Genomic DNA, 21,151 nt, shown 5'->3' with positions numbered 1-21,151 from the left:
GCAAAGTACCTTATTACTGTCTTAGTCAGGTGGGAAGGAAATACTGGTGAGAAGCAGAATGTGCACAGATAGTGCCCTTTGGGAATGAAGTTATAAAAAAGATATATTCATGTCCCTAGAGCAGCTTTGCCCAACTTGGAACCTTCCAGATATGTTGGACTGCAACTCCCAGCATCCTCCCTGCCAGCTGGAAGTTGTAGTTGCAACACATCTCGAGGGCACCAAGCTGGGCAAGGCTGCCCTACGGACATTCTGCAATGGTTGCTTTGGTGCCAGAATATTGGTTCCTATGTGAGGGGGTGCCCCACTTGTTATCCCTTGAGGAATGTCTCCTTTATGCCAGCATGCTTATCAATGCAAAGAGCCCCTTTGGGATTTTTTTATAGTCTGCATCAGGCACTAAACATGCACAGCATTGCCGTAAATGAATGTGTTATGTGTTAAAACTTCTATTTTAAGAGAGTATATTAGTTTGAAAGTGAGATTCTCCCCCACCCCATCACAAGATTGGCCCCCGTGTACAGCTCCTGGACAGGGCATCTTGAATAACGTAACCAGGTGTAAGCATCTTCAGGACAGGCATGGAGAACCTTTTTCAGCCCAAGGGGTGAATTCCAGTCTGGGAAAGTTCTAGTGGGGCATATTCCATCTGTGGGTGTGGTCAAAGACAGCGTGCAGGGCCAAAATGTGATTATTACGGATTTTACGCCAACTCGGAAGTAAGCAGGTCTGAATCACTCAGCAGCACTTCCAAATAGCATCTGAATTCCAAACTGCTGCGTATCTACTCAGAAGTGAGCAGTGCCAGCCTCTGCAGGAGAAGCTTCAGAAGCAAGCAGGACTGAATCACTCGGCAGCGTCCTCCCTAGGTACTGCCACCTATCCCTACAGGGAAGCTTGGATCAGCAGAGATAAGACCTTTTCCCTCCTGGGAGAGGGGAAGAAGCTGGCAGGGCGGGTGGGGAAGTCCCATGGGCCGTACTTGGCCTGTAGGCTGGAAGCTGCCTATCCCTGATTTGGGAGCTATGCTTAGTGGCGGGGTGGGAGGATATTTGGCACGTCCAGCTTGTCATGGTGCATTGGGGGTGTGAAGATGTGTCTCCCCCAAACTCTTGCTTCTGTTCAACCATAAGAAGTTACAAGAGCTTTGTTTTTCTAAAGTGATGGAACACAACAATTTTGAGCCTATATCAAGATTGAGCTACATCAGTCAGCCAAGATGGCAGCATTGTCGATGGCCTGTTTGGGCTTCCTGCTCATGGTCGCTTTCCTTTCTCACTGTCTTATTCAGCAGAATCTTGCTGCCAAGGCCTTCTCTCTGAGGTAAAGCAGAACTGGATCAGTAGCGCTGTTAAATCAGCCTCCAAAATATCTCTTGTTATGGAGGGGGTGTGTGTTCCTTGGCAGCAGGTGCCTGAGGTTTAGAGCCAGCCTGAGCTATCAGCTTTTGCATGTCTCCATGACCACCTGTCTGCCCCAGGAGGGAGCTTGTATTTCCGTCAAAGGCAACAGCCATAGCAGTAACAGCAGGTGTGGCTTAGGTGCTGTTTTGGAGAAACGGAGAGCAGTTCAGTGTGCCTGCTGCTGTAGGGATGCCCCATCTGCAGGTGCAGGCAATGAAAACATACCTTGAAATGAGCCGTGGCAATGGTTCTGTGCACACTGAAATGGAACACCCTTAAATTTGGGTTGTGAAGCGCTCTGTGTCACTTTTTTCCCATGACAAGGAAAAAACGTCAGCAACTAAGGGCACAGGCCTATGGACTCTGCCCTCGCTGCTCGGAAGCACCTGAACTCGAGAGGCCTCTGAGATTCCTATGCCCTGCCTGGCTGAAGCTGGCAGGATGGGAGGAGCAGCATGGTTGATCTTTGCTGCCCCATCCTCCAATCTCCTTTATTTTTGCTAGATGGGCTTTTTAGCCTGTCTAGCAAGGGTGCTTTGGAGGGGGAGGGAAGGAGGCCGGAGAAGGCTCAGGAGAAATCAGATCATAAATCCACTCCCACTGGAACACCCCCCCACCCAGTCAATTTTCTGTCCTCAGAGAGGCAGCCAGCATGGTTCTCTGTGCTGGTTACGAGGGGTCAGAGTCCCGGTCAGATCTCCAACTCCCCCTTCTGAGGTCAGAATGGTGTCTCTGACCTTGGAAGGGGTTTCTGAGCCACCTCTAAACATCTCTATATTAGGCTGCTAATAGAGGAACAGGAGCAAGACCCAGTAAAAACACTGCTTCTAAGGTCATGGCTTTCTGTAGCTCAGTAGAAAGTGATCTTAAAACGTCCTCACGACTGCCCTGGTCATTTTTGCACAAATAGTTCAGTTTAAGAACTATTTAACACTAGCACTGCCTCTGAAATCTCAGCTGAAGTGAATTTGGCGGTGGGGAGTTGTTCAGGTGAAATACCTGAGCCATTTCAAGGAAAGCCAAAAGTGTCTATAAGACTGTCAAATTTCTCATGACCTTGCTTAACATGCATTAATTCCTCTTTCAGTGAGAAAAGGAGTTGGAGTGAGGAAAGAGTATATGTCATGGTCTTCTCCTGACCTGCTATGTTTCCAGGCTAGGGCCTGTGCCACTACTTCCCAGGATCTTCTGTCCACCATGGAGAGAAGGTCACTTTCTCTATGAGCGGAGGAGAATTCTGGGATATTCTCACATGCCTTAGCATGATCCCCTTTGTAGGGGGAATCCTGTATACAAGCCACTGCCCTCTTGATTTTGGGGTTATGACTCCCATAATCCCTGACCGCTAGCCATGCTGGCTGGGGATGATGGGAGTTAAAGTCCAACACATCTGGAGGGCACCAGATTGCCTATCCCTGCCACATACTAATAGTGAACTCATTCTCCGAGTGTGGATCCTTGCACACCATTCACACACTGAGGGGGAGTTATCGGCAGGGTCAGGGAAAACCCCGAGGCTTGCAGAATTGGAGTGGGGGGCTTTGAAAAGGAGGCTTGTCCTATAAACAGCTCCTTGAGGACTGTGCATGCACCGTGGGCACAAAACTGACTGGAGGTGGCGGGGGGAATGTAAAAGCAAGAGGAAAGGAGAATGGCATGTCTGGCCGGAATCCTGAACAAGAACACTCCACACTGCAATATTTTGTTGCAGCTCCCACTTCTATACTTCTATATACAAACCATGAGAGAACAGTAGAGACCAGCCGTGCTGTCCTTGTGCGTGCTTGTGTGTATGCACACAGAATGCCAATGATGCAAATTAGGCTTGAGGGGGCATGGCTTCCTCAGCCTCACCCAGTTAATTCTCTAGCAACTGGGGTCTTGACCCTGAACAGAGGAGCCTTGCCGCTGGAATGCACCTTAGCGCCCATTAGTTTAGTAGCCTGTTCCCAACAGGGGCCAAACATATGCTTCCAAGAAGCCTAGAAGCAGGACACGAAAGGCTGCCAGCATCTGGTCTGCTGGATTTGAATATGGACTGGCTCTATTTAGCTATCATTGCTAATGGCTGTTGATAGGCCTATCTTTCCTGAATTTATCTTAATCCTTTAAAAAAAGAAAAATATGCCATCTCAGCTAGAGGCTGCTACCACATCATCTTTTGGCTGTGAATTCCATTAGTTAATTATATGTGTTGTGATGAAGTACCCGCCCACTATGTCTCCCATACATAGTGCAGTGGGCAAGGCTGGATTTCAGCATGATCAGTCCCTGGACCTCTGATAGGGTTTACAGCCCAGATACTTCGCTTCTTGGCATCTTTTCATTTCCCTCAAGCCCCCTGCTAGAACTTGTAAATGTGATCTCTCTCTGGATACCTTGTTCGAAAGCAGCAGGGGCTGCTCACCGCTCTACATTTAAAAAAGAAATCAAAGCGCTGTGCCTTAAGATGTGTGCATACCAATATATGCAAATGTTCTTAATTTTGCATAAATGTTCATGTGACATACTTTAGTCTGAACCAGGTATTTGAGGGATCTTTGTAGAGTGGTGGTTTTGTTTTGTTGGCAGAACATGGATTTGGTTTTACTTTTTCCCATCTCTTGCAAAGAGCAGTGCAGTTGTAGGAAGAGAGAGTTGGTTAGGTGGTTTGAAACAGAACTCCCAAGGGAGGTACAACATGAACGCAACTTCCTAAACACAGATTCCTCTGATGCTTCTGGAATGTCTCCAGAGAGACGCAGCATCATGAGGGCTAGAACTGTACTCTTCGCTGTCCATTTAAATGAAGGCTAAATGTCTTGGGAATTAAAAGTAACAAAATTATGTGTCAAATGCCAGGACTCGGGCAAATTGACAGTGTCCTGCTTTGTAAAACTGGCATCAGAATCCCTCTTACCTTTAAACACCCCACAGAACGTTGCTATGATACAGGGCAAGCTAATATTACATATGTGGCTATAAAAAGCAATATTACTGCCCACTGGAAAATAGACACCCCACGGGTATGTGCTAGTGTCAGCTACCAATAATGTATGAAGCAGCTGATAATCCCTGGCCAGAATGTCTGCAATCTGTGTCAATGATGGGTAAACTTACATTGGGTCAGTGTGCCACTCAGGCAGCGATGATGCCAGTCTCATGCACAGTATCAATACGTAGCCCCTCTGTGCCTTGGTGTGGTTTTGCAATTCATCATCTGACCCCCCAGGGTCATAGGTGAGCGTGCAGCGTGGGCAAAATAGGCAGCAGGGAAATTTCTACTCTAGCCACACCTGTGGAGCTTTCAGTTTCTGTCCAGGCGAGCGAGCAAGTAGTTCCTGCCTATGCCACTTGTAGCTTCTGGGCTGGAAACTGGCCATCTATGACCAACGCAGACAAGCAAAACCAGAATAGTGAGGGAGCCTGATGCTTAGTAGAGAGTTGCTTATTTCTGAAACTTTCTTCCCAGTCACTTTTTGGAGCTCCTGATTCTCCCTGCAGTGAAGTATGCCCATTTATTATTTACTGCTCTGGAATCTGTTTAGATGTGGAGTGGGATATAAATGCTGTAAATTAAAAAAAAATAAATTCGGCATCTGCCACTTCGCTCGTTAATTTGCAACCACCTAAGGGCCATCACTTAATTTCTAAGCATCTTGCATAACGGTTATGGGTAAGAACGATGAGCCCCTGATTTCAAACTTCAAGCTTAACCATACACTCATAGGCTGGCCTTAGGTAAGCCGCTACTCTCATCTGTAACATGGCATAACAATACTGGATCACTCACATCTGTAATCTCAAAAAGCGTTGTTGAAAAGATTACTGAGCACTGGGGGTGCTAAATACGCACCATTGAAAAGAGGTGTTGGTGTTCAAGTTTTATGGGGAGTTCTGCCCCCAAATCAAGTTAGCCGGTGGTATGGGAATGGTGCTCTTTTCTGGGTTCCATCCACAATAATAATCATTTCCATTTGATCTTCAAGCACCTCTGAAACATCTGTTTTAAACAACGAACACCACCAAAATACCCCATGAAATATGGTTTTGAATGTTGCCAAACAGAACATTACCAAGTGCTGGCGATTGTCCTTGGATAGCTGCCAGAAACATAGGCGAGACCTTCCCAGATTGCATTTTGATCCCTCACCCACCACTTGTCATAATCCATTGTCAGATCACAATGCGGCATGATCCAATTAAATCCTAGCGTGAACATCAAGTTAAGTCCCTCCACACAGACAGATTAAGGGTCTGACATGGAAGGCCATAACTGATTTCCCATCTTCCTTAACCACCCGTGCTGCAGCCTGGGAAGGAACAAGGGTATTGCAGCTGTTTCTATTTAAAAGGCAATAAACATGCTTGAGAGCTAAACTCTGTGGAGGAAGGTTGAAGCAAGGTCAGCTGGAGACATTCCTGCTCACTGGCTGTTTTGGGGTGTGGCCCAGCTGGGGACTCAAGTGCCAACAGTTTTTTTAAATGAAATTAAATTGTGTTATTTGAGTCTCAGAATTTGTTCTCAGTGCCAGGGCGCTGCCTAGGAAAGTGAGAGGTATAGCACAGTGACTTCAAACTTCTTTGTCTGCTAAGGAGCTTCTATGCATGATGAAGAGGGTTCTGGGAATGGTGGAACATTCTAGGCTATGGACTCGGCTCATGGCCAGGCCCCAACTCCACGTTAACTGTGAGAAACATTCTAGAAAATATTCATTGCTCTTCTGCAACTCTGGGTTTTAGGCGAGGGTGGACAACTTGTGGCTCTCCAGATGTTTGGGCCTAGAACTCCCATCAGCCCTAGCCAGCATAGCCAATGATGAGTGGTGATGGGAGTTGTAGGCCAAAATATGGAGAGGCACAAGTTGTTCAGCCCTGCTTTAGAGGAAGATCAGTAATGGTGAATGAGCTCTCTTTCCAGGAAAGGTTGTCCACGGTTTGAAAGGCACCATCTGAGGGCATGTACAAAGTTAACCTGGCAACCATATTCATCGTTCTGTGCACCCTTGCCAAATTACAATTTCTGGGGTGGGGGAGTGACAATTAAGTAGTATAAAACTAATATACGTTTGTAGTGTAGATGTACCTGAAAAGTGTGAGGCAGGAAGTCCCCTCTTCAAATATTATGTCAGTGAGAAATTCATAAGGTGGTCTATATGTCTTTCTTACTTCTACAGTGGAACATTTGAAAACACATGGAGCAGGACCTGGCACCACTTGAACAACTAAAGAAAAGCCAACTAGGACAGTGAAAATGGTGAAAGATTTGATCCTTGGCCTATCCAGGTAGGGCAGGAAAAACTGCCTGAAACCTGGAGAGAAGCTGCCAGTCAGCGTTGATAATACTGGGCTAGATGAACCAATGGTCTCACTCAGTACAAGGCAGCTCCTTATGTTCCTAAAATAAAAAAGAACATTACATGGGCTCACCCAATAGATGAGCACCAGAGATGAGTAGTAAATTCTTTTAGCTGTGATTCAGTAGATATAAAAACAGCCCTCTTACAAGAAGTCAGGCAGCTTTCTTCATAGCATGGTGTGCTGTATTGGGGGAGATATTAATAGACAACTCAAGATAGCAGAGTATAATTAGCCGTGTGTAGTCACAGAATCTGGCAACTTATCAGGTAATGCAGGAAATTTTCCAAACAGCAACACAGTTGTACGTTTAGGCTACTGGTTGCAGCCGGGCACATGAATATTTAGGAGGTGAAGCTTTTCCTGGCATGGAGATTAGCGATGGCAAAGGAGTTACCTATTAAATTTCCAGGACAAAACAACACCCCTCTCCCACCTTCAAAGCTTTCAAGTATTTAAAGGCAAGCATTGTCTGGAGACAAGGTCTTGATTCAAACTCTTGGACTTGACTTGTGGGAGAAATCAGTGTGCAGTACCTCTTAATATCTGCTGGACAGGGAGAAATGCAGCCATTGGAAGCTGTCCAAGTTACAGCAAGAGAGAGGGAGAGAACACTTCACCTGTTCAGTTTTCTGTCTGTTGTGCAGCTGTTCATAGAATAGTAGGGTTGGAAGGGGCCTACAAGGCCATCGAGTCCAACCCCCTGCTCAGTGCAGGAATCCAAGTCAAAGCATCCCTGACAGGTGGCTGTCCAGCCTCGTCTTGAATGCCTCCAGTGTGGGAGAGCCCACCGCTTCCCTAGGGAATTGGTTCCATTGTTAAATACACAGACTCAGCCAGGATAGCAGTGGCCAACTGTATTTATAATTCTCATGCATGTATTTACTATATCTTATTTAGGGTGCAAAAAAAGTCCTACAATTCACAGCATTCCCCAGCCGGAATAGCTGGCTGGGGAATGCTGGAAGTGTAGGACGTTTTTCTGTCTAAATATGCACAGGATTGCATCCTTAACCATTTTACATGGCACTGTTTGTGAAGTGATACTAGAGCAGCTGAAGCACAGAACCAAAGATGGAGACCCCTTTTGACGGTATATCATTTCGGCATGTTATACTGAATGGGGCCTAGAAATTATATAAATAAATACATAGTACTTGATCATAAGCTCCTCTGGGCAGGAATCTATCATTTTAGTTTGTTGTTATGTAAACCATCATGCGCATTGGGACCTTCTATTATTCTTAGGGTTATGGTTGTATTATTCCATCACTTAGTTATCCTGCTCAGGACACAGTCCAGTGTGGCTGTGTGAAGGTCTATTTTCTTGGAGATGTGGATAGAAAAAATGCCTCGAAGTTAAAATTTTACTATTTTTTTCACCTGAGAGAAATGTACAAATCACGGGCTATGTTGACATAAGGTGGGAGGAAGCTGGGGTCAGTTTCTGGCTGTGAAATGGGACATAGTGGATACAGTGCTTAATCTGTGAGAATGAGAGGTTCCTAGGGGCCATACTGGAAACCTTGCTAGTTGAAGGAAATGCTCCTCCCCCCCCCCCGCTACTTGTTGAGCAAGATGCTCTTTGCACATGTTTAGAGACACTCCTGTGAGGCAGGCTATGAATGCAAAGAAAAACACTTCCATGTAATGCAGGATATGGACAAGTCAGGCAGAGGGGCGGGGGGCATTCAAGATTTAAACAGGTTCCAGGACTAGCGTTAAAGCTGATGGTAGCCTATCTTCAGAACTTACACAGCCACTAAAAACATAGTTGGAGGATAACTTATGTTCCCTTTGGGTAGGGATCTGCCTGAGTTGCTTTTCTTACAGAGCACAAACAGCAGTGTATTTTATCAAGTTGCTAGTAGAGGGTGGGAGATAGTCCTTTAGCAAATAGCCACGCTTCTAGCATTGCCAATGTTTCTGTCAGCCTTTGTTCCAGTGCCTTTTATCACCAGGTTGTAATGCTTGTCTCCATGTTGTGGAAGCGTCACCTGTTCTCTGCACATTGGTCTGCTGTTAAAGGCGCAGGAGTGGAGCAGGCTGGTTTTTGGCTGGCCAGGTGGCAACCCTCTTACTTTACATATTCACAGAAAAGTGTTTGCAGCAGGGCCTTAGCTCAGATTGAGACCTGCCATAGCTATGAATGTAATCTTGTCCTACCTAGGGACCCCAGTATGATTTCCGTGTCCTCCACCAGTGTTTACCAGGGAGTTCCACAGCCTGGGAGCGACCACGAAAAAGGCCTTCTCTGGGGTCAGCCACCAGTGTGTCTCTGATGGTGGCTGTCTTGAGAGAAGGGCCTCTCCAGAAGCTCTTAAGAGCTGCACAGGCTCGTATGGGAGAAGGTGGTCTTTCAGGTAGCCTGATTCCAAGCTGTATAGAGTTTTATAGGTCATAATCAGCACTTTGAATTCTTCCCACAAACAGACTGGTAGCCAGTGAAGCTCTTGTAAAAAGGAAGTGGCATGCTCTGTCTCACCAGCCCCAGTCGATGGTCTGGCCACAGCATTTTGAAACAGCGGAACTTTCTGAACAGTTTTTGAAGGCAGCCCCACGTAATCCGAACAGGATGTAACTAAGACATCTGTGACTGTGGCCAGATCAGACATTTTTAGGAATGGGTGCAGTTGGTGCATTAGCCTCAGCTGTGCAAATGCACTCCTGGCCAACAATTGTTTTACTTTCTGCTTGTAGAGCAGCTATTTAAAGGCACTGAACCTCTGTCAAGAAAAAACAGGCACCCCCAAAATGCCACCCACTGAAAACTTGATGGGGTGAAGAGGGCTGCAGGGATGATAATGCTGATAATTATTATGATTATTAAAGTGATTATATAGCATTGATAGCAGGTGGATGGAAATATAGATAGAGCCTTAGGAATCCTCACAACAGCCCTGTGGGATAGGATGGTAGTATCATCCCTCCATATTGCAGAACTGCATCCTTAGGATGACAAAAAAAATGTCTTGCTTGCCTGGCTTAAAATCTTGCCTTCCCAGCTTAGAATTCATGCGCTGAACTCCTATGCTCAACAGGCTTCCTTCAGCACACATGCTAGGAATGCTGGTTGTGGACAGACACTGACTCTAGGGAAGTAACATAAGCTCATTCCTCTGAGGCCGAAAGTACAGTCTATTTTCCTCTTTTGTCTAGTTTCATGTAAACATGAGCGAAGAGATTCCCAAGGGAGGGGCTGATACTGAGGGAATACTTTCTGTTTAAGGAAATGCCGCCAGAAAGGCTTTTTTTTTTTTTTTTTTAAGAGCAAATAGTGTTTAGAGGAGCCAAAGAACAACTAGGCCTAGTTAGCTGGATTCTTAACTTCGGGGGCTGATTCCAACCTATCTTATCTTTGTTTTGTTTTCTCACACCCCTTGAAACATCTCTGAACTGAATTTAAAAATGTGATGGGGAGTTAAGAAAGAGACGCAGTGTGGTAGAAGTGTTTACTGGCTGAGGGAGACTCATCTTCCCCAACCTGAGGCCCTCCAGATGTTTTGGACTACAATTCACATCAGCTGCAGCTGGTCAAGCATTATTGGAGCAGCCATCCAAAACTTCTGGAGGGCACCAGGTTGTGGAAGGCTGGGTGTAAGAACACCACTGCGGCAAGAGGTAGACCTCAGTCTCCCAGACCTGTTCTGAGTGTTCAGGGCTGAGACTAAGAATGAGAAAAAGGTACCTTTGAGCATGTGCAGAGTGCATTTCCCTTGCCAAAGAGGAGGTAACTATAACCGCCCCCTCTGGGCCTTGGGTTAGGGAAGGGGCTTCAACAAAAGTGGCAGCCTCACCCCTTCTGCTTTGTGCTTTTAACAACCAGGCGACAGGAGTGATTGCCCTTGTTTCTGAGCTGTTGGTGTGAATGATAGAAAAGTTAGGGCCTGTTGTCCTGTACAGAGAATATTCTCCCATGCTTAAAACGTGTGTGAACAGTACTGAAGGTTTGTGCCTACGCGCGTGCACACACCAGAAACTCCTGGTGTTCTTTTTTACCCTTCGCTTATATGGATGCAGCAAAGGGGGCAGCATTTTGCCAGTTTTTGTCTACATGGACAATGTTTTAAAGTGTGCTAAAGATTAGCCCTCTCCTTACTGACACCAAATATCTGTGCCTCATCCAGACTGTTAGGCCTCTGCTTCATCTCTTTCCTATGGTGGCCACATGTCCGACTTTACAGATTGACAGAGCTGTCCAGCCTCAAGTCCAGTTTAACAATAAAGAACTGTAAGAAAGGAGCGCAGCCGGGGCCGTGAATTTGTCCATCAACAGTACCTGGACAGCAGATTGAGCAAGCACGCAGGTCACAGTCTTTCCCACTATGGATGGTTGGTGATTGATTGATTGATTGATTGATTGATTGCATTTATATCCCGCCTTCTTTCCTCTAGCAAGAAACCCAAGGCAGTGTACATAATCCTCTTCCTTTCCATTTTATCCTCACAACAACAACCCTGTGAGGTGGGTTGGGCTGAGAGTCTGTGACTGGCCCAAAGTCACCCAGTGAGCTTCCATGGCCGAGTGGGGACTAGAACCTGGATCTCCTGGCTCCCAGTCCAACACTCTCACCACTACACCACACTGGCTCAAATTATAGTAATTGATTCTGAATTTGCATCTATACATATACACTAGCATATGCACAGCTGCGTCCTCTGGCCATCCTGCTCTTCCCTGTTACTCCTGCACTTTTCTCCCAGGCTGGGTCACCATCAGGATCAACAGGTGTATTTGACAGCTGATCGCTCCTATTCCCTTATAGCTGCACAACTGTAAAAACAGGTGACATTTTCCTCAGCATGGCCCCTCCACACCTGCAAAACCCTCGCCTGCTGAATTTCTGCTTGTGCAGTTAGCAAAGACGGAGTCCTGTTCAGAAAGAAGAGGAAAACTGTGCCCTCTTGCAATGTAATCGACACTCATTTAATTAGTCCACATTAAGGTGGGAGCCAACCTCGAGACTTGAGCCTATGGTTGCTGGTGTCAGATCTCTGGGCATCACCTCCAGACCTGAGAGCCCAACACTGGGGGAGTAATTGTGATGATTCCTGATGGGTACCTGATGCTAGGATCCTGCCTGCCTTCTCCATGGCAACGAGGGGGGAGGAGAGAGAAACTGGACTTTGCGTGGGGGAAGGTGGAGCAGAGATAAGATAAACTTTTTTTCCAGCGCTGTAGAGTGAGAGTCTGGGAGGGAGAGCAGCTGTTCCCGCCGTCTTTTGTGGAGTGTGGGTTGATGCCAGGGACCTCAGTGTGGGGGAGGGCACGAGCTGAAACTGGGTAGTACGCATGTTGTCCATGTTGTCGTCATCCCTCTGGAATTTGAACCTCCCATGGCTCAGATAGGAGGAATTCGACTCTAGTTCTCTTTGCCCTGCTTTCCTTTTTCTTGAAAGTCTTCTCCTTCCCTGAACAGAGAGGTTTCACTCTCATCCACTCCCTCTTCCTGCCCTCACTTTCAGCTACCATAGTATGATTTCAAAAGCGCAGCTCAACCCTGACTCACCTATCCTTTGGCTTGCTCATTCTCCAAATCACGTCCTATACAGGCTGCTGAGTCAGTGCCTTCTGACGGTACCTCTTGAATAGTTACAGAACTGATAAGGTGCATTATTCTTGCTGATAATGTAGATTATCCCCTCCGCCCTACCTGTCTGGCTGGTATGCTTAGGCTCTGCTTTCATCCTTGAGAACACAGGGCTTCATTTGAATCCAAACTCACCCAGGGGTCCATCCTGGAAGGAGCTTGTTTCCCAAAGCCTCAGCCTGCACTACAGGGAGCAGCATATAAGATCCTTGTCCTTCACTGCTCCCTCTCAAGATGGTTGGGGAACCTCCAGCTGCACTTGAACCCTAAAATGTATACACACATGCTTGGAGACACAGCTTACTAGAAAAACCTGAAAATGGGACAACTAGACACCTTGTCCCTCAAAATGGGACCCCAAGTTTGCCCCCAATGGTTAAGGCAGGGGTGGGGAACCAACGGCTTTCTAGAGGTTGTTGGACTTCAGCCCCCATCAACCCCAGCCAGAGTAGCTAATGGCCAGGGATGATGGAAGGCAGAGTCCAACAACCTCTGGAGGATCACAGGTTTCCTGCCCCTGGGTTAGGGTAATTTCCAAGCCCCCCAGAAAGCAGACGTTTGGCACATACAGAAGTCCAAGTCAAGTAAAGTTCCAAGTAAAGTCAGAAAATGGGAGATTTTTGCACAGTCAAAATGTGGGGCATAAAGATGTTCACCCCACAGAGCAAGCGAAGTTGCACTTGAGCCTGGAAGTCAGGGGCAGATGTTCCTTTTCAGGCTTGATTTTGGGGAAGGGAGAACTTCTAATAGCAAGCCAGGAACATGCATTTATGCCTATGCTCCCAGAACGCAAGCACAGAAAATGTATTAAATGCACAGCTGGCTCCTCTTTATGCGTGAAGACAGCCTGACCTGGTGCAAAAGTGGTTTCAACTGCATTCTGTGGCATTTGATTTCAGATTAAATGTGTGCTCAAGCCACCTCTGCCTCACTTAGAACACCTAGGACAGAGCTGGGTAACCGGTGGCTCTTTGGGAATTGTAAGACTCCCATCAGACCCAGCGAGCATGGCCAATAGTCAGGGATGACAGGAGTCATAGTCCAACAACATCCAGAGGACCACAGGTTTCCCACTCCCTGCTCTAAGGTGACCAGATACCAAGAAGGACAGAGCTCCTTTGCCTTTGTATAGCTGAAGGGACTTCAGGAGGTGCACCCACTTCTGGTGGAGTTTGTTTACCTGCTGATCTAAAAGGCACATGGGCATCTGAGTAACTCAGTTCTGCCTTCCTCTGCCAGGTTGGAAGGTAAATCACACTGACCCTTCAGCTGAAATCACTTGCTACTTTGAGGTCTAACAGCAGCGTTATCAGCAGTGGGGTGGTGGAACCAGGGCTTGCAGGGTTAAAGCACCAGGAATTTTTGATTAGCAGGGACAATGATATCATCTGCCACCCCCTCAGCCTTCCCTGTTCCCTCTGAACTTAGCTGCAGCCCTCATAGCAGCTCGGTCAAGATGGATTTTCCCAGCAACAATATATATTGATCCATTTCACATGTAACAGCAGCAAATCATGGGTTAATTAACCCACGATTGCCACAGCATGCCACTAATTCTGATCCCATTATTTGCTGTGTGCCAGTAACCCTACCCTGCAATTAGTTCTTAGGTTAGCTGGTTGTTTAACCTACAATTAACCCACAGTGTCTGAGTTTGGACATCACAAAAGCAAGCCCTGAGTGGAGGTTGCATATTCAAAATGGCGTCAGGCACAAGCTGCAGCAAACCATGGTGAATGGGGCCATTGTTGTGAGCTATCCCTGTTGTAATACAAAGTATTTGGGGGGTGGCCTGGTCTTGAATGGGTAATTATGACCCTTTAGCATTACAAAAGACCTGCTCCTGTTGAAAACTGCTAGAACTGCTAGGTGAAAACTGCTGGAACTCAGTTGATATTGATCAAAACCGGTGCCTGCATTTTTGCCCTCTCCTTGTGGGTATGGCTATGGGGACCACCATGATGAGCGCCTGCAGTGCAGAATGTCTGCTACATCACTGGTTATCAGTTGCACCAACCTGATGTAGTCATCAAATATAATCCCAGCTGGCTCCCCTGCTTCTCTGAGTCATACCTGACAGGTGCTTGGCAAGATTTGAATGTGCCCAGCACTCCAACACTGTGCCGGCTGTGCGGTTTGGGGCAGCCTGCTTTTTCAAATTAGAACACTGAAGGGAACCACCCTGCAGCTCTAGAAAGTGGCAGTGAGATGGCACGCCTTTTTATTTGCATTATTTAAAATATTTCTTGGCAGCCTTTCAGGGCAGAAGCCCTCCCAAGGCGGCGTACAAGAATAAAACATAAAATTGATACAATATTAAAGGCGATAAAAACACAATAAAACAGTAAGAACACAATAAAAATAGCAATAAAACAGCAATAAAAACCAACAGCGAAACCACCTTGAGAGCCTCATGGTTGCACCACCAACCTAGGCCTGTGGGAATCCATAGGGGCCATATATAGCTCAGTGCTAGGGCTCATGTTTTACATGCAGAATATCCCAGGTTCGATCCCTGGCATCTCCAGCTAGGGCAGGAAAAAACCCTGCCTGAAACCCTGGAGAGCCACTGCCAGTCAGTTTTGAAAATAGTGGACTAGATGGACCCATGGTCTGACTCAGTATAAGGCAGCTTCCTAGGTTCCTCATCCAGCTCCACCTGTTTTCTAAAGCAAGCTCTGCCTGTTTCATGGTGTCCTGTGATGTCACGATGCTCAGTTTGAGAGGCGGGGTGTGCTTCGAAAGCTGTTGGTGGTTATTAAAAAAAGCGGGGTGGAATGTTGAAGAATGGCAACACAGGGATAACCTAGCCACAGTAGTGCATGCGCTGGTAACTTCCTGATTAGACTATTGCAATGCGCTTTACATGGGGCTGCCCTTGAAGACGACTCGGAAGTTGCAGCTAGTGCAAAATGCAGCAGCTAGACTGCTGACCAGAACACCTCATCAAAACCATATTACATCAGTTTTAAGGGAATTGCGCTGGCTGCCAATACGCTTCTGGTCGGAATTCAAGGTTTTGGTGATGACATTTAAAGCCCTATGCAGCTTGGGACCTCATTATTTGAGGGAGCGCCTCTCCCTATATATGCCTGCCCGAGAACTGAGATCTGTTGGAGGGGCCCTCCTCTGCGTCCCATCAGTATGAGACATACACAATGGTGGGACATGGGAGAGGGCCTTCTCTGCTGTGGCACCCTGGTTGTGGAATGCTGTCCCCTTGGAGGCCCGATTGGCGCAGACATCGGTCTTGTTCCGGCGCCAAGTAAGAACATGGCTTTTTACCAAAGCCTTTGAGGGCTAAATGCATTCCCCAGCACATTGTTTTAACTGTTTTATTGTTTTAGATTTTAACTGGTTTTAGCTTGTTTAATAGTTTAAATTGTTTTTAGGTGTTTAATTTATTTATTGTTTTATACTGTTTAAATCGATTTTATCTGTATGCTGCCCCGAGATCCTAATGATATAGGGTGGGATAGAAATGTTTTAAAAATACATACATACATACATACATAAAATCACAGCACACCACCTCCACGTGTGCCAATGTCCTTTCACTCAGGGGTCAATGCATATGACCATTTGCCATGTGGCAACTTTCTGTGGTGGGCATAGCAGCCAGGTCGCGACTGTGATTGTCCGATCTGCCAGCAACAGTGGAAGAACCATCTCTCACTTGGCACAGAACCCAGGTTGGGCAGAGGCAGTGCAAGCCTTGGTCCTAATGAAGGAGAACGGAGGAACAAAAACATATATATGCAAAGAGTCACACACACATATCCTCTATTAATCACAGAATTGATCAGCACACTAATCATATTGTTGTTGTTCGGTCGTTCAGTCGTGTCCAACTCTTCGTGACCCCATGGACCGTAGCACGCCAGGCCTTCCTGTCCTCCGCTCTCTCCCGGAGTGTGCTCAAGTCCATATTCATTGCATCGGTGATGCTATCTAGCCATCTCATCCTCTGCCCTAATCATATTGCTAGCATGCAACTGTTAGCGTAGCTCAAAAGCCCTACCAAAAAGCTTCATAGCACAGCTGTACCACAAGCCTAACCAAAGAAAAGCTGGAGTTGATCATAAGAAGAAGAACCCAGAAAGGTACAAGGACAAGACATCTGCTGACTTACTAGTCAAAAAACAAGTACAAAAGGAACAAACAGACGGGTTTGTGGTCTGGAGGACTTCCTGGGGACAGAAATTATAATGGAAACTTGGGAACAAACAACTAATGTAGGTGGGGAGTTATGGGTAGACTGGAATCAGTCAAAATATCATGGGTGCAGAAGCCAATCAGGTTTCAGGATGCATTATTACCAAGTCTGATACATTGAATGCAATATTTAAGGAAATGCAAGATAAGATATTAAACGTCTCTGTAATGCGTAATGTATGTCTTGTTTCTTCCCCCCCCGTTCTAAACTTTGCCCCAAAGTACCACAGTACCTTTTGTTGACTTTTGTCTTAATGCCTTGTAAATAAACATTGTGTGCTTTTCCTGACTGTGCTATTCAATGCAAGAAGGCAGTTAGAAAACCAAGGCCTCCCCTATAGGATGAGGTTTGTAGGGACTCGTCTAAAGCTGGGCCTACATAAAGTGTCCTGGGCTGTGAAATAAAACCACAGCTAAAATTAAACTCCTACACTGTGCTAGGCTACGCCCTGTGCCAAGAAGTGCCCACCTTCCCTCACGGGGCACTCTTAGACAGCACCCTTTTAGTTCTGGCAGGGCACCCATACCAAACAGGCCCCTCTCCTTCTGTCCCTCATCGGCTGTGCCTCTGAATGTATTTAAGGGGACCCCTTAGATCCGGTTGCCTGAGGGACCCCAAACCCTCAGCCCTCTTGTTTGCTCTTGGTCTCTGTCTGTGGCATGCCGTGGTCTGACTGTTATTTGTGAAGGATTCTGTTGTGCAGGCAGAGGTGGGTGAGCGGGGCTTGATCAACATGCAGTCTCGGCTTGTTTTTGTGATCCTCCAATTTCATACTCTGGGTGTGTGCCTGTCATACTCTTCTGCAGTCATCTGCATTTCTAAGCTTGAAACAGCCTTAATCCTTTAAGTCTTTCCTAGTATGGGAAATGTTTCCTTCTTTCTACATCTTCCAACATTATTATTATTATTATTATTATTATTATTATTATTATTATTTCTTCCTCTTCCTCTTCTTCTTCCTCCTCTCTCTCTCTCTCTCTCTCTCTCTCTCTCTCCTTTTGCTGTAAGAGACAGGGCAACCTTAACCACAGACTGCATTCTGCATTCTCTCCTTTGTACTCCACAGAGGTTGCAGGGTTTCTTCCTCCGCTCTGGATTTGGTATTCCTGGTGCAACCCGGCTTCTTGGCAGCAAGGCTGGCATCAAAAGGATTCCTTTGGAAATCTTCCTTTTTAACCTAAAAATAATAATTTTGAGCTGCTGCAAAAGAGGCCACGAGCCGCCACTTGCTCCAAGCTTGTCCATGCATAATGTATGGGGCTGTATGTAATTATGGGTTCTCCCAGGAGAGCTGAGGAGGGGATCAGTAGGTGGATGAACACGCCAAGCTGGCAGCGAAAGGATGGCACAGAAAGGCCTGTGTTTCACTTCTCAGGCTTGCCCTGCACGTGCCTCTGGTCCTTCCCTACACAAAGGAAGGACTACAGATGGACTTTGCTGGAAATAAAGGTTCTTACCACCATACTTGCCCTGAGTCTAGAAAGAGGAGGGTTTTCTGGCAAGCTGATGGGTCATGAGGAATGTGTAATAAATAATAGTTATCATTTTCAATATGCTTAGGGTTGCCAACTTTTAAAACTGGCATATGTTCCTGTGCTTTTAACAGCAGCTTGATCTGCAGGCATTAGCAGGCCGTGAAAAGCATCACCTGTTCATTTCTGCACACCAGGATGCTGTTAAAGGCACAGGAGTGGGACAGGTCAGTTGTTTCTAGTCTGTTGTAAACCCTAACAGCATTCAAAGTGCTTTACATACATGATCGCAGTTGTCCTTACAACAGCCTTGTAAAGTAAGTCAGGATTATTATTCTCATGTTGCAGATGGTGGGGAGAGGCAAGATCCGAATAAGAATTCTTATTCATAATTACTGCTTATACAGTACCATTTATATCCTGTCTTATCCCTAAGGTTTAGGGTGGCTTACAGTTACATTTTTTCTCCATAAAACATAAAAATAGAGCTTTCATCTAAGAATTCCTCCACCGGACCCCAAAGAGCCAGAAAATGCAGAACAAGCGGGAGCCTAAAAATCTTTTAAAGAAAATAAATAGGAACCATAACGAGCAAAGGTTCTAATCCTGATTCAGTTTCCACATCAAGAGAAGGCACAGTCCTCTAATGGTGTTCAGGAGGACACTCTGTCTTTGCTCTCTCTTCACTGATAGACTCTTTCCTGGCAGGCGGGTACAAGATTCCGGTGTCTGGTGGATCAAGCCAGGATGTTCTGCAGAAGCCCTCCCCCAACCCAATGTCCTCCAGGTGTGTTGGACTACACCTCCCAAGCCTGGATGGCCAATGAGTGTTATGGCTGGGGTTGGTGGGAGTTGTAGTCCAACTTGGAGAAGGCTGCCCTAGAGCAAGGGTGGGCAGAAGGTAGCTCTCCAGATGCTTTGGACTTCAACTCCCAGCATTCCAGGCCCCTGACCATGCTGGCAGGGGCTTATGGGAGCTGAAGTACAAAAAATCCGAATATCTACCTTCTGCCCACCTCTGCTGTACGCGACAGATACTCTTGGACTCTGCGTTTGTTAATCCAGCATGATTACACACTCCACCCTCTTGCTCTGTATGCATAATTATACTAATGTAGCTTAATGGTTTTAACACCAGACCACCACCCCCTTTTTTTCTTAAGCAGGGCTGTTACCCAGGAATGCTGATGTATATCTATCTCCCGCGGCCCGCTCCCCCCACACAACAAACTGTAGCCACTAGGTCTCACTCTCTTGAATGAGCTGAGAAAAAATGAAAGGTGAAATCCCAGCATCCACTCTCAGGGCTACATATGGTCTTAAAAAAATAATAATTATGTGCCAAAGAAAAGCTACACAGTTCAGCATGTATGAATAATGCATGTTGAGCTCATTCGCCTCTATATATCTCTATTTTGCATAATTTATTTTGCTCCTGCTAATCAGTGCGAAAGGCAAAGCACCACGCAGGGCACTTCGCTTGTGGCAATTCTGATCTGTGCCTTCTGAGTTTTCATCAGCTGTTGCTGTAGCCTTAGGAATTACAAACTTTAGTTAAAGAAAAAAGAAAGCCACAAAAGCTGAGACTCTCTGGCTGCTAAATCCTGCGGCCAACACCACTTCCTGCTGTTGCATGGTACGACGGCGGTGTTCCCATTTTCTTGACCTTTCTGAACCACCCAATCCTAATCACTAGATTTCTGCCCTTAGAACTGGACTTGGATCCTGAGAATTTTGACTCCAGCCTCACAGCCATTGTTCATTCCCTTTGACCGATTATTCTATGCTATCTTCACAGGTACCTAGGAATGCCAGGCCCAGAAGATAGGGGCACTTTGCTCCCATCTTCGCACCCACCAAGATTTTTCAAAGGTCCAATCCCTGAAACCAATGGAGGCTCTCATGTCATTGGGGGCAGTGAATCTGCTCCAGGTTTCAGCCAGAACCAGCCAGAACCCTAAAGGAGTTATCCAAGGTGCTCCACAGTGCTCCACTGATTTTGCTTTGCACTTGGATAGCTCCTTTAGAGTTCTGACTGAAACCCGGAGCGGATTCACTGCCCCACTGACATCAGAGCCACCAGCCTCCACATCCTGAAACTGTCGAGGGAAGGGGATCTCAGAAACCTGGCTGCTTATAGTTCCTCATTCCCTGGAAGGGGAATCACAGAATCACAGGCCAGTCCATGCACCCAGCAACTGCCGGTATCCTCAGCCCACAGTTGCCAATCTGCAGTGCAGAATTAAGGCACCACCTAGTGGCCAAAGATTTGAAATGAAACACCCCCCCCCCCGCACGCCCAATTTAGAAGGGGCACAATCCATACCCACGCCAGTTCAAGTCCTACTCCAGCAGTGCTGGCTCCAGGGTTTGGAGGCCCTTGGGCAAGATGCCCCCAGTGGGCCCCTTCCTTCAGCGAATCTACTGTCTGCTACCCCTTGCTTGCTTGACAGGCAGAGAGCCAGGGAGCAAGCGGGCCGTGGCGTCTCCTGCTCCTCCTCACCACCAAAGCGAGAGGCAGGTGAACAAGCAGGTTGCAGTGGTGAAGCGGCGGAGCAGCTCCGGGGGATGCTTGTCAGTGGGTCCCTGCAGGGGTGTGAGCCCTTGGCAAGTGCCCGACCATGCCTGTCCTTGCCACCGGCCCTGTACTCTGGGCTTGACTCAGGGGTGTGTGTGTGTGTGTATATATATATATATATATATACACACACACACACCACAATTCAGCAGAAATAACAAAGAAAGTGTCTTGTGGCACCTTAAAGACAAATAAACGAATGATGGCATAATCTTTCTTTGACTAGTCCATGTCATTAGTTGCATGAAGTGTTTCGCTCTGACTTGACAGAGACCTTCCCTTTGCTCTTGGTAGTTTCCTGGTGCGTGTTACACGTTTCCAAGGATCTCCAGTCCAGTTGATGGAGTTGCTGTCTTGTGTGCGTGTGTTTGTGTTTTTGGTCCAGATAAGCCCAACACGGATGGGGCAGGCACCACAGGGGGCATAATCGGAGGCCTCATCGCAGCCATCGTGGCCTTGGCTGTGCTGGCTACCGGCATCTTGATCTGCCGGCAACAACAGAAGAACCGAACAGATCGCGAGGAGGATGAGTGAGTGACTCCATTTGCTCTGGG

At 46.8% G+C, this 21,151-nt stretch overlaps 1 protein-coding gene across 2 annotated transcripts in view; it reads left to right on the top strand.

Moving 5' to 3' along the window:
* NECTIN2 (nectin cell adhesion molecule 2) overlaps nucleotides 1-21,151 on the top strand; it is a 98,473-nt gene that overhangs the window by 70,341 nt on the left and 6,981 nt on the right. For both annotated transcript variants that reach the window (XM_084815028.1, XM_084815025.1), the window contains exon 6: nucleotides 20,983-21,127. In XM_084815028.1, coding sequence (XP_084671154.1) covers nucleotides 20,983-21,127 — 145 coding nt within the window. The remainder of the gene's footprint in view (nucleotides 1-20,982; nucleotides 21,128-21,151) is intronic.

Source organism: Heloderma suspectum, chromosome 10 (genome assembly GCF_057233095.1).
Source record: "Heloderma suspectum isolate Gila_16-S chromosome 10, 16-S_ref, whole genome shotgun sequence".
Classification (NCBI taxonomy): domain Eukaryota; kingdom Metazoa; phylum Chordata; class Lepidosauria; order Squamata; family Helodermatidae; genus Heloderma; species Heloderma suspectum.
The sequence above is the reverse complement of the archived record's forward strand: the minus strand, read 5'-3'. Positions and strand labels throughout refer to the sequence as shown.